This window comes from Diplotaxodon limnothrissa, linkage group LG5, assembly GCF_057381915.1.
Source record: "Diplotaxodon limnothrissa isolate DT_005_m linkage group LG5, D_limnothrissa_male_GT1.1, whole genome shotgun sequence".
Lineage (NCBI taxonomy): Eukaryota > Metazoa > Chordata > Actinopteri > Cichliformes > Cichlidae > Diplotaxodon > Diplotaxodon limnothrissa.
In genome coordinates this window covers 37944378-37958665 of record NC_140600.1, presented here as the reverse complement: position 1 = coordinate 37958665, position 14288 = coordinate 37944378, and the positions used below count along the sequence as shown (strand labels likewise).

Sequence of the window (14288 nt, the reverse complement as noted above, 5' to 3'; positions counted from 1 at the left end):
AAAGCGTCTGGACTTCTTTAAGTTACTTGAAGACGTTTCACCTCTCATCCGAGAAGCTTCTTCAGTTCTAAGGTCAAATGGTGGAGAATCCCAGATATAAACCTAGTGGGAGTGACCCCCCACAGAGGGACAAAAGGACCCCCTGATGATCCTCTAATCGCCTGAGCCAAGGTGTGAAACTGGGTGTGGGTCCCAATCAGCCAGAGTTTCGGGTGGGTTCGTTGTGAAACCTGGCCCCACCTTATCATGCGAATTCCTGAGGTCAGATGGCCCAGGATGTGAGTGGGCGTTAAGGCGTCTGGGAAGGGATCTCAAAACTGGATTATAGATGGCAGAGAGTTGGTGTCGTAAACCACCGCCTCTGTTCAAAGATGGTCGCTCACAGTGGACATAGATGGCTTCTTTCACTCCTCTTTCAAACCATCTGTCCTCTCTGTCCAAAATGTGAACATTGGCATCCTCGAAAGAGTGTCCTTTATCCTTAAGATGTAGATGGACTGCTGAGTCTTGTCCTGTGGAGGTGGCTCTTCTGTGTTGTGCCATGCGCTTGTGAAGTGGCTGTTTGGTCTCTCCGATGTAGAGGTCTGGGCATTCCTCGCTGCACTGTACCGCATACACCACATTGTTAAGTCTGTGTTTTGGTGTTTTGTCTTTCGGGTGAACCAGTTTGTGTCTGAGCGTGTTGCTGGGTCTGAAATGCACCGGGATGTCATGCTTGGAGAAAACCCTCCTGAGTTTTTCTGATACACCGGCTACATAGGGGATGACAATGTTGTTGCGTCTGTCCTTCTTATCCTCCCTCGCTGGTGTCTGATCTTCTTTTCTGTGCCTCTTTGCTGACTTTAAGAACGCCCATTTAGGATAGCCGCACGTTTTGAGTGCTTCCGTTACATGTGTGTGTTCCTTCTTTTTTCCTTCAGGCTTAGAGGGAACATGTTCTGCCCGGTGGTGTAGGGTCCTAATTACTCCAAGTTTGTGTTCCAGAGGGTGATGGGAGTCAAACAGGAGGTACTGGTCCGTGTGTGTGGGCTTCCGGTAAACTTCGATGTTGAGGTTGCCGTTCTCTTCAATGTGCACAGCGCAGTCCAGGAAAGGCAAACAGTTGTCCTTTGTGTCTTCCCTGGTGAACCTGATGTTTTTATCCACAGCGTTAATGTGCACAGTGAAGGATTCCACTTCTTGTGTCTTGATTTTGACCCAGGCGTCGTCTACATATCTGTACCGGTGGCTGGGTACTCTTTCTGTAAGTTTCCGGACCTTGTCAGTGAAGTCGGTGGAGTTCTTGATGTGGTGTGGGGTGTTCCCCACGAGAGAACTCCACCGACTTCACCGACAAGGTCCAGAAACTTACCCTGGATCCAGATGAAACCATGGTGTCCTTTGATGTAGTCTCCCTCTTCACTTGCATACCCACCACGGAGGCAGTGGAGACTGTCAGAAAACGACCACAAGAAGACAGCTCCTTGGAGGACAGGACCAACTTCACACCCGATCAGATTTGCACACTGTTAGACCTCTGCCTCACCACTACATATTTCAAGTACAACGAAGGCTTCTACAGACAAAAACATGGCTGTGCCATGGGCTCCCCCGTGTCACCTATTGTAGCCAACCTTTACATGGAGGAAGTGGAAAGGAAGGCTCTTGGCTCTTTCAAAGGAAGAGTACCCAGCCACTGGTACAGATATGTAGACGACACCTGGGTCAAAATCAAGACACAAGAAGTGGAATCCTTCACTGTGCACATTAACGCTGTGGATAAAAACATCAAGTTCACCAGGGAAGACACAAAGGACAACTGTTTGCCTTTCCTGGACTGCGCTGTGCACATTGAAGAGAACGGCAACCTCTACATCGAAGTTTACTGGAAGCCCACACACACGGACCAGTACCTCCTGTTTGACTCCCATCACCCTCTGGAACACAAACTTGGAGTAATTAGGACCCTACACCACCGGGCAGAACATGTTCCCTCTAAGCCTGAAGGAAAAAAGAAGGAACACACACATGTAAAGGAAGCACTCAAAACGTGCGGCTATCCTAAATGGGCGTTCTTAAAGTCAGCAAAGAGGCACAGAAAAGAAGACCAGACACCAGCGAGGGAGGATAGGAAGGACAGACGCAACAACATTGTCATCCCCTATGTAGCCGGTGTATCAGAGAAACTCAGGAGAGTTTTCTCCAAGCATGACATCCCAGTGTATTTCAGACCCAGCAACACGCTCAGACACAAACTGGTTCACCCGAAAGACAAAACGCCAAAACACAGACTTAACAATGTGGTGTATGCGGTACAGTGCAGCGAGGAATGCCCAGACCTCTACATTGGAGAGACCAAACAGCCACTTCACAAGCGCATGGCACAACACAGAAGAGCCACCTCCACAGGACAAGACTCAGCAGTCCATCTGCATCTTAAGGATAAAGGACACTCTTTCGAGGATGCCAATGTTCACATTTTGGACAGAGAGGACAGATGGTTTGAAAGAGGAGTGAAAGAAGCCATCTATGTCCACTGTGAGCGACCATCTTTGAACAGAGGCGGTGGTTTACGACACCAACTCTCTGCCATCTATAATCCAGTTTTGAGATCCCTTCCCAGACGCCTTAACGCCCACTCACATCCTGGGCCATCTGACCTCAGGAATTCGCATGATAAGGTGGGGCCAGGTTTCACAACGAACCCACCCGAAACTCTGGCTGATTGGGACCCACACCCAGTTTCACACCTTGGCTCAGGCGATTAGAGGATCATCAGGGGGTCCTTTTGTCCCTCTGTGGGGGGTCACTCCCACTAGGTTTATATCTGGGATTCTCCACCATTTGACCTTAGAACTGAAGAAGCTTCTCGGATGAGAGGTGAAACGTCTTCAAGTAACTTAAAGAAGTCCAGACGCTTTTCTTTGCAGCTCCTTTGACTACGATGACCTGGATGACTGAGAACCTTCACAGACATGTTAGGCTAATAGGTTTTCCTAAATTGGCTGCAGCCATAAATGTGGCCGTGAATGGATGTCTGTCTCTCTGTGTTAGCCCTATCACAGACTGGCAACCTAACTATCATGTGCCCAGTCTGTCACCCTGTGGTACTTGGCGTAGGCTGCAGACACACTGTAAGCCTTGGATGCAAATGGGTGGATGGACGGATGGACGGACAGACGGATGGACAGATGGGTGGGTGGATGAACAAACAGATGGAATGAAAGACAGATGGTCAGATGGACAGGCGGGCGGGTAGGTGGGCAGGTGGATGGGTGGATGGACAGACAGGCGGACAGGTGGGTAGGTGATGGATCGACAGACGAATGGACAGATGGACGGACGGATAGTCAGGTGGGCAGGTGGATGGATGGATGGACGACCAAACAGATGGAAGGAAAGATGGATGGGCGGGTTGGACAGACACTCGGGTGGATGGATGAACAAAAAGATGGAAGCAAAGATGGATGGATGTTATTTACAACGGTAATTTTTTTTAGTCAGCTGTTTGGTTCAGTTGCCTTCAGAATAAGAAACAAGCAGAAAGAGAAACTGTGGTAGGCGAGAAGTTTACAGTTCAGCTAAATGCCAGCTCTTCAGACGGTTTCAGTTGTAAAGCTCAAGAGGCAGCAGAGAGCAGATGTGAAGGTTTGCTGCTGGTGTGAGACTTCACGGACACTTAAACTGTCTAAACTGGTGTTTCAGGAAGTTATGCTAACATGATTCACTTCACCTTTTTGAGGTTTTTATTTCAAAAAACCACTCAAATCTTTTAAATTTAAGAAAAATTGGTCAGATTCAGGACACAGATAAACATAAATTACTGTACCGTTATTATTAGTAGCCAAGAGCAACACCTTAAATAAACCAGTGAAGATCATCCAAGATCAGTCAACAAATTCTCAAATGAATAAGACTTTTTTTTTTAGCATGACAGTTTTCTTTGGCCTGTGATAATGAATTCAGAGCTTTGCAGACAAAACAGACATGTTGGATTTGTTTGAGGTATTCAGGGCAGAAAGCCTCACAGCCCTGCAGAGCAAAAATCCAGAATCCCAAAGCTTGGGCTGTTATAGCGGTGGGAACACTGATCACACTGATAGACAAACCAGATACATTCAGAGAAAAGGGGAAGAAAACTGGGAAACAAAGAAAGAAGTGAACAAAGATACACTCGGGGGGGGGAAATGACGTGTAAAATCTTAATGTTTGTTTTCTACTTAAACTATTTTTGGTCAGTTACCTGAAATGTTTGTAATGTCTGTAATCCTTTGCAGTCTGCTACATATACAGACATACATACCTGAGTTTTTGCTTGTCTCAGAAAGCTAATCAGCAATAGTTACCAGGATTTCCTCTTCTTAAATACTTTAAAAGTCGCTTTCTTTTGAAAAATATGTGAAGCAGTTCAGTAATGTGTACGTCAGCATTCACACATGCTCGTGAAGTTTCCACTTCTTACACCCACCGCTCTCCCTCATCATCATCTCCTCTCTCTCTCTCTCTCAGAGTGGAGGAGTCTCAAACACATGCTCAGACCAGTGAAACCAAGCTCTTCCACAGATTTGGACTATTTCAGAGCGCACTCCACCCCAGACTCCTTTAAGAGATTTCCACAGATGCTGCCACGTTCTATTGCTTTCCTTTATTTTCCTCTCATTTTTAACTCTTACCAATTGTTAAAGTTCTCGATATCTGAAATATGTTTATTCATTTGTGATATATTTCTTCTCACTTTATTTATATCCAAACCTTATACCCTGACTTTGATTAAAAGAAATCTGGACATCTCCTAATCTTTGGGCTGACACTTTGGTGTCAGCTGCTGCTAAATCAAACAGTGAGGTCTTTGTGTGGGACGGTCACTGACTTATGTCAACATAACTGTGCAGAGTTGTGGACTGATGTAGTTCAAAGCAGACAGGAGGGTGTGTCTGAGTTTTAATCATCAGGTATTCAAAGGTGGCCATGCAGACACACAGTAGACTGCATTAACACAGTAATGAAACACGATGCCATTGCACTTCATTCCTTCATAATTAGAAATTATGACGGTGAGTATTTCAATGTGCAGTTTGATCAGTCCACCGTTACAGTGAGAAAATATTGTTTTGATTCCTACAATAAACAAAAATTGACACCTTTGTTGTAGCTGGGAGATGTGAAATTTTTTCTTCTCTTGACTTGGTGGAAAAAGCATTTCGGCTACTTGCTAATGTCCCTATCAAAGTCAAGATTTTAACATCCTGTGGAAAACAGGAAAGCACTGTGTGCACATACCGAAACACTGCTGCCTCCAAATAGGCTTTAGTCATAACTCTAACAGCAATGTTGGAAATCAATAGACTACACTTTGTTTGGTTTATTTAGGCAAGCTGGAAGCACATAAGACTTGTAGTTCCCAGCCTCTTTTCAAGCCCCATTAATAAACAACCAATAAACACCCAAGTTCACATGGCAAGCGTCAGATTTCATTGCTTTAAATTAAGGGCTGTTGGCTGATTAAATCATGATGTCATTTATGGTAAAAGAAAAAAAAGGGTGGTGGGCTTCAGATGTCATTTTGAGTCTAAAATTAGTGAAATGAGATGTCTGTGTTATTTTCACTGTCAACACATGACATATAAAGATCCAAACCAACAATATGCTGATCCCACCAGCACATCTGTATATCAGGCACTGATATAACACAATATTTATCTGTGCCATAAACCTCAAACCACAAGCCTTCTTACTAAAACCAGTTTTGATCAAATTAATGGCTTTCACTGTTGGACTGCTGACTTGTTCATCATTATGATGAATGCAGATACTTTCTGCTCCTGTTGGATTACGTTTTGCTAACAACCAGAGTTCACAGTAGTTTCAGAATGTTAATCAGCCTTTTTTTAATCGAAATAAAATAAATACATTGAAAATAAATGGACAATGTATCTTTAGAAATACGTCTCAGATGATGGTGTAAAGTTTATTGGTTAAATGTTCAGGGTTAGGATTAGGATTCTGTGTGCGGTGTGATAATGTATCTGTGTCGCAAAACTGTGACGTCGCAACAATCTGGTTGGTCGTTTGCAATGTTGAGCTTGAACCAACATTAATTATGATGATCAACACCAACACTGGCATATCAGACCATACGGTTGGTTGCTCTGTGACTTCACAGGCTGAGGCCTTGGTGTGGAGTTTCTATATTCTCGCTGTCTCTCCGTGCGTTCTCTCCAGATACTCTGGGAGCACCACAGGTAAAAGACATGAATGGTGTTAGGTTAACTGATGACTTGCTGTGGTATAGTCTGCCTGTCGTTGAGTTATTACAGCCCTAAACTGGATAAGTGAAAGAAGACGGATCGATATTTTTTGCCAGCTACATAATTTGATTTTTTTCATTTAATAAAAAGAAAAATAGAAATGGGAACATTTGTGGAATTTCTACAAGAACAAAACAATTCCTGTGAATAGGATATCCTCATTTGGCTCTGTAGCAGAAACTAGGCTAGTAGAAATAATCTTATTATGCCCATAGGTCAAAGTGACAGTGCCAACCAAGCTGGTGGTGATGTCATGGCTGTTGTTTCAGCAGTCTCACATGGCTTCTCCCTGCTGTGTGGCCCCTTCTCTCTTTTTCTCTCTCTCCTTCTCTCCCTTTCGTCTTCTCTTTCTCTCCATCATCTGCCTCCTTTCCATTCAGGCTTCCCAAGCCCTCCTCTCTTTCACTTTTTTCTCTCACTTTTGCTCATTTTCTATTTTTCAGCACTGCCCCTTTCTGTCTACCCCATCCCCATTTCTGTACCTGCCTTTTCTCTATACTCTGATTATCTTAACAGACTGACTTCATTGCCAAAACATAGACCTATACTTACCAAGTCCCATAAACTTGAACGGCTTTAGAGGCACAGCAGACTGAACATCACAGTAAACTAGAACTGTCACATTGTTGCTAATCCATCCATCTATTTATCAATCATCTTCCAAACAATTTGTATTTATTAATGGAGTGAGTATAATTGTTGTTATTATTTATGTGTTATCATATTAAAATTCCTTAACTTTAAAAGCATTTGGTTTTAAAAGCAAGCCACCACAAATGTAAAACAATTGTTTCCCCAACCACACATTAGCGAGGATTGTTCCTCATCTCTTTTATTTTCTTATTATCGATAAACTCCTAACATTCTCCGAGGGCAACACAGCTGTCAGTTCAACAGAGAAAAGCTTTGAAAACCTGTCCAATCCTTAAACTGTCCGTGCACACTAACAGAAAGTGAGATGAGACGCGTCCAAACTTCTCTGGGATTTCTGAGTGGGCTCATCTTCAAAGACGTGTGCGAAGTGCTGGCTAAACACAAGCAAAATATCTCAAACACCCTGACTTGAAATCATGCAGTAGTGTGTGCAGCCTTGTTTTATAACTGTACAACTTTTCTGTACAAAGCAGTGTAGCCACCCAGTTACTACGAGCGATGACTAAATAACAAACTAGTGCTGATTTTAGGTCTCCAGCCTATGAATAGATAATTAGTAGTTTAGTGATCAGCAGTCATTGATCCCTGGGTTTAACAGGGTTGATGTCTCAGCCACAAGATCACAAAAGGAAAACAATTATAAATTACTAGGAACACAACTATAGATAGTCACACACTGAATTTTTGTTCAGTCCAAAGTGTAGAAAAATGTCACAACTACTAAAATTGCAAGATGTTCAACTTTCACGACAGTTTGTGAGTGAAAACATGGAAAACACAACCCTCAGCGTAAGTAAGTAAAACAAATAGACTGAAGGGAAAACGCAAATTAAATATGACGTGGATTCACGTTTGACCATGTATGTGTTGTTTTTAAAGTTTTAGATGGCTGCTTGGAAGTTTCGGTCATTAGAATGTTTGCATGTGTTTACAACACACATTTGCACAATCAAAGATCAGTGATATAGTCTTCCTGAACCTAGTTTAAATACTCAACAACTAAATAAACTAAACTGCAGTGCAATTTTCTGACCCACTGGACAGCCGCGCCTCTTTTGAGACAGCCGACTTGCAGGAATAGCGTGAATGCTGCACGCTCGGGACACATCAGCTGCTCCTGTGTCTCAAAGGTCAAAGCTCAGGTCACAACCTGCTGCGGGGTGAGGACCCAGCATAAATGATGCCACCAAACTGTCCATGGCCAATTATTTATAGCTAGAGCTGTAGCTGGAGAGCACGAGATGCTCTTCATGCATCTCCATGAGCATTTACTTGTAACCTCAGCTACATGTAACGTGGTTGGAGTGGGAACAAGTGGGTCATTACTGCTCAAACTAAACTTCACAAGTGTGAGGGGATGCATGAATGAATGTGGTTTTAAAGCCTGTCTTCTGTTAGAAGAAGCAGTCATTGTCTATTTTTAATAAGAACAAAAGGTGTCACCTGCTGAGAAAGAAAAAAGAAAGCAAGCAGAAGAGAACAAGAGTAATAGAATAAACAGCATCACAATGATGTATGGGAATATGACAGTAAATACTAAATATTAAACATTATTGTGCAGCACATAAGATCAACAGAACACAGTGTGCTTTGAGGTAGGAGCCAAAAAGGGTGTAGTCCCAGGTGATTGATATATGCATTTTTTTTTCTCTCTGCCCGTTCTGTTGGTTTTTGTCTTTTGCCCTTCTCCCCCGTCCCTCTTCTCAGCTGTTTCTCTTTCCCTCTTTCTTTCTCCCCTTCTTTCCCCCAGTCAAGTCTGTCCCGTATTCAGTAAGTGAAAATAAAATAAACAATAAAAGGTGAATCAAATGGACCATTACGGCAAGGCTGGGATGGTCAATTTGGTAAAGTAAATCCGTTGGGCATCTTTCTTTGCCTTTAGACAACAATTCTGATGCAAAAGAGCCAAACGGGACAGGCAAAAAAAAAAAAAAAAAAAAAAAAAGAACAAAAGGTGTCTAATTCTAAAATATCGTGTAATTTAATATAAAGGTTCCTCTTTTTAGTCGGAACAGAATCAGCTGATTCTGAGTTGCATGTGAAATGTTGGTTAGGCTTGGTCGTAGCACAACTATGCATTATGTGAGTTCAAGTATTTATGTGTTACAATGCTCCGCTATGCACTGTAAAACACTGGTTTGCAGTTGGAGTCCTTTCAAGTCTGAGTGTGAAACTGGCAATTTAACAAAGCTGTGTTCTTGCAATGCTGGTGGTCACTGTATTTCTATTCAGAATGTAACACACCGGGGTGAAAAAAAACTGTATAAGCAGCATGTCTTTTGATGTTTGCTTGCCCAGATTAAGGGTTAGAAATGTTTTCTGTGTGACCAACAGGAAGTCAAATACCAATGAAAGATTGTAGATATTCTACTCTAATGACACATTCACATCTCCCTTAATCTGCTGATATTAAATAGCCCATATTTTCACACTGGTTTAATGAGCCAGTTATTTCATTCTCAAAATAAACCAGTGAGACACAGAAATTACAGAGCAGATGAAACACTGCAGTTAGAAAACTGTCTGAGCAAAGTGCAGATAGTCTGAGAAACTTTGGATCTGAAAGATCATACAGCTGGATCAAGAAGATTGGCAAGGAAATAAGAGTCATTACAGCACCTAATTATCACACAGGCAGCACTTCCTGTAAGTATACCTGTGTGGCATCAAAGCAGTGAGATCTCAAATTTAAGGATCTAGAGCTAAACAAAACTGATTAAAACATTTCAGCTCCAATCTCCACGATGCTGGATGACTGTCAGCACTGACTTGTAGCTTAAAACTGCTGAAGTATGAAGTCATAAATAAAGAGCTTGCTAATTAAAAGTCTGTTAACAGGTGTACCAAGCATTGTTTACCAGCTTTACTAAGACCACAGGAACAGTAAAATAACTTACATGAAGAGAGAGACCATTAAACGGAAGTAGCTAATAAATTATAAAAAAAATATGCATCAATATAGTTTTTTTTAACCTTTATTATTATTATTTGTTTTAGTCTTGCCCTCATAAATATTTAAATATTAATGTATGGTTGCGTGATTGTGATTTTTGGATGGTTTTAATGTGCCTTTGCCTCCGTTTACTGCACACATGTCACTGAACCTACATGATGAAATAAATAGAAACGCTGTCAGTTTGCGTGACGAACAGGTTGTGACATCGTTACTATGCTTTCTATGAACACGGAGGGTGAGAAAGCGGGGACGGCACCAAAATAAGAGAGAAAAAGTTTCAGGCTTTTTTTTGGGTTCAGTTCAGCACGTGGGGAAAGGAGTGGCCTGGGAGCGCAATAATGGGACCAAAGAGACAGATGGGAGGGAAACTGGGCTCGGATTACAGCCTGACAGGGGGTAAGGGGCCGGCCTGATATTTGGGAATATACGAAGATTCATTGAAGGTAACCGGGACATAAAACTACAGCGTCTGGCCTGAAGCGGTCGGTGCTGAGTTTGTGCTGCAGGTCCAGGTCCTGCCGCTGGATTCCCCCATCGGTTTTTTGGGAAGGGTGAAGGTCGAATGGTCTGGCTTTTGTAATTGGGGACACAAACACCAAATAACGAGAGAAGCCTCCGCTCCTTTCGCACCATTTTTTCTCCTTCAAGGGCCCTGCATGTCTAATATTTAGACATGTTCAGCTTTATGGATTCCAGGACTATACTGCTACTTGTAGCGAGCCAAGTTTGTCTATTAGCCGTTGTGAGATGTCAGGTGGAAGACGACCGTAAGTGACAGTTTTATTTCTCTGATGAGAAAAAACTCAACTTGTATAAAGAGTATACTAAGAGTTACTCGAATAATCATATTGTAAATAATGTTTCAGCACAGTACGTGACGTGTGGAAGTTTTTGGAACTTTTACGCACAGAAAAGTCACTGATATCTTTGATGTTTTCTGTGCATGAAAGGTTATTTATGTGATGACAGAAAGATGATTTCTGTGGATCTTCGGTCTGCCGTCTGTTTATGTTTTAATTTCTATGAGATGTAGGATGTAAGTGAATGTCACATTTGCGGGCGCGCGCGAGAATGGAATTGATGAAGATGTGGTGGAAGTTAACGGGGAAAAAACCCTCAGAGCGTGCTTTTCTTTTTTATTTCTTATTTACTTTTGCATTTATTCGTCCTAGTTTAAGTTAAAACCGAAGATCATGTGATTCTGATTCCTACTTTGAACTCAGCTCATTGCCTTAAAAGCTACCTTCCCCCTTCTTTCTCAAAGTCGAGCTGCATGACACCTGTGGGTGTTTTAAGGGCCTTCGCAGACTCTCCTTTTAGCTGCAGATTCACTTAATATAGTGGGGGAGGGGGAGGGGATGAGCAAAAAGTGAAAGGTGGTCAGGCTCAAGGGCCTTTGGTGAAAAGTATTCACATTCCTTTGCTTTCTGAGGGCATCCAGGCAAATCATGGCTTGTTGGGGCAGAAAGCTGAACTAATAACTAAAAGCTCCATCAAATATTTCAAAATAACTAGTTTACTGACACGATACTCACCCTGTTGAGAACAAATCGTCCTTCATTCCTGCAGACTGTTTATATTTTTTTAATAACTGGAGTAGGATTCTTAATCATTATTATTGATTTTAGTATCCACAAGAGAGATCTGAGAGTAAAGGTATGCCAGCAGATTTGGGGCCAGAAATAATGTTCCATATGATTTCAGGCTTTCCATCTGCTTAAAAGATTACCCATAAGCTGTGACAGTCAGTCCAGAAAGAGACAGAGCCAGGGTGCAAGAGGGGTAACTGGAAAAATATAAAGCGGGGACTTTATTATTCTGATGTGAAGAAAGTGCAGTGTTCTTAATAATATACAAGTTGAGTTCAAGAAAGCTGGAGAAAAAAAGATGCCTTTTTTCCCAGAATAGAATAGAGGGGAATAGTCATGCCAAAGCAATTGGAAGTCTCAGGTTACCCTCTCAGAGATGTCAGTTCCTGGATTCCTGGTTATAATGCGAGCCCTTCTTTCCTAGCACTTTTTGTTTTTTTTAGGGAGACGGGGTATAGAGGTGTTATTGTGACCCTAGCACAGCAAGAGGACTGGAGCTCTAAACCTTGAGGCCACCAAGTGACCGTTCTTGAGGCCATAAAGTTAATCAGACATAGGTAGAATTAGCGCTGAGACCTAAACAGTTACTAAATAAATAAGAACGCGCTTGACTCTAATGTCCTCAAAGTACACCTGGATTCACTTTACAATTTTCATTGTTTTACTCTCCTGGAAAACAGTATGGTTGCCAGCATATGGGAGAGGAGACTCACAAACTATCCCCAGTGATGAAAAGCCAGCTCTCTGTCAGTTCTCCAGTAGATAGAGGACCCCTTATCTTACAATACCCCATTACAGGAGAATCTTTCATATTACAGCCAATGAAAGGACAGGTGCAGCCCTTTCATGGTGCATCCAGGCCTGTAGAAGTTCATGTCAAAACCGCAAGGTATGTGCATGAAAGCTGGCCATTTTCTTTTCTCCGGTGGGTTTGAACTGGCATCTGACGCAGCTATGGTTTCCAGATGGGGATTGAAATGTGCCCCGTGTTTATACAAGGCAATACTTTGTGAATTGCCCACTGTTTCTTTCCAAAAAGGCCTCATTGATGGCTGCTGAGGTCCGTTTGGATACTTAGACTTAAGCAGCTCTCAAAGGTAAATATAGCTACTGTATTTGCTCCTTGTCCTCTCACCTCTCAGCAGTGCGCACCCTGGGGCCTTTCTTTTCATCACCTGGCCGCAGTTTCTGTGACTCCATTTTTTATTTTCAAGCAGGTGTTTGGCTGCCAGGCTGGAAAACGAACACGTTTCTGATTACCCGGATCTACTGTAAAACTGTGATGCCAGTGGCGTCATTTATACCACATACAGCAGATGTATTCAGAAGTGAACCGCCTCCAGCACGTTCTCTTGCGCCCTTCACCAGAATGTGGCCTGAGAAAATAATCCAAACGTTTTCATTAACTCAGTGCAAACTTTGCCTCTTTTGCAGTACAGTAGGGTGTCTCCAGCTCTAATTGTCCTGTACTTAACTTGTTGAGGAATTCCTACACATGGCCTCCAGCTCCTGTAAAGCTACTGGGGGTTTCCTGCAGGTCTTGCATTGCTTGTCTGTAATTCTGCGAGGCTAAACTGCCACCTTGTGGCTACTTGAGAGGTTGCATTTCTCGGTCAAGTGAAGAAAAGCTTGACTTGAAGCAGGGAAGTTGTGGTTTATGTAGACGTTCCTCAGGGCATTAATAAGTCAACAAGAGAAAAATTAGCAAAGATAATTATGATAATAAATCAGGGAACAATGACATTTTTCTTTGTTTTTAATGCCTTTCTTTGAGGAATTAATTGTTCCCCTTTACATTATTATAAACTAAATCTGGTCTGGTTTTGGACTGCCAGATTAACTGTCACTGACAATTATATGTTTTTTATTTAAGAGTACTGTGCTGATATAGTGTGTTAAATAGTCTACACACTCCCTACTTTAATTTAACTTTCTGCACTTGTGTTGAAAAACATTCACTGAAAGGCTGTTTATGGCGTTATTTTGCATGCATTATATCACAGCATATGTTTCACAGCTGAATATGACATTGTTTTGTTTTTGTCTGTCATGAAACACACGACACTGACTCCTATTCGCATCTGATATATAATCTCTCGTTTTTTCCTTCCACTGCTACCTACCCGCACCTCTTCTGTGTGTCCCTTTCCATGGTCTCACACACAGAAGAGGACGCGTTTAGCTGTGTACAAGATGGACAGCGTTATAGTGACAAGGATGTGTGGAAACCAGAGCCTTGTCGCATCTGTGTGTGTGACACTGGAACCGTCCTGTGTGATGAAATTGTCTGCGAGGAGCTAAAAGACTGCCCCAAACCTGAAATCCCATTTGGAGAGTGTTGCCCCATCTGCGCTGCTGACCAGCCTCCAACCTCTGGTTGTAATTTATTTATCTCACATCTCACATAAATAAATTACTGCTCAGGATCATATTGTTTATTTGGGGGAGAAAACGCCACATCGCCTAAATTTGGTATTAATCAAAGGTCAGGTAGCTGCTGTTTAACATGATGTTCACTCTAATGTTCTATTTGGACATCTACTGTGTGACAGCCTTTGATTTAAATACAGTTTTCGAACCCCAAAGCAAACAAATGATGAGAAATAAACAACAACAGTGACACATCTGACAGGACTTCACTGAAACGCTACCTCGCCGTAATTTTTCCATAGCTGGCTCACCTTGGCCCCATCTTGTTTGAATACTCTCTCAGTATCATGAAAACATGTGGGAGTCATTAAGGAAATACCTCAGTCAAGCAGACACGGCTTCACATTTCTACTCTATATCCTCTCTGTGGAT

At 42.4% G+C, this 14288-nt stretch overlaps 1 protein-coding gene across 1 annotated transcript in view; it reads left to right on the top strand.

The window, feature by feature from the left end:
• Positions 1 to 10370: 10370 nt before the first annotated feature.
• The window catches only part of col2a1b (collagen, type II, alpha 1b), a 46760-nt gene continuing 42842 nt past the window's right edge, over positions 10371 to 14288 (top strand). The window contains exons 1-2 of the mRNA XM_085353566.1: positions 10371 to 10664; positions 13653 to 13862. Coding sequence (XP_085209692.1) covers positions 10571 to 10664; positions 13653 to 13862 — 304 coding nt within the window. The 5' untranslated portion in view covers positions 10371 to 10570. The remainder of the gene's footprint in view (positions 10665 to 13652; positions 13863 to 14288) is intronic.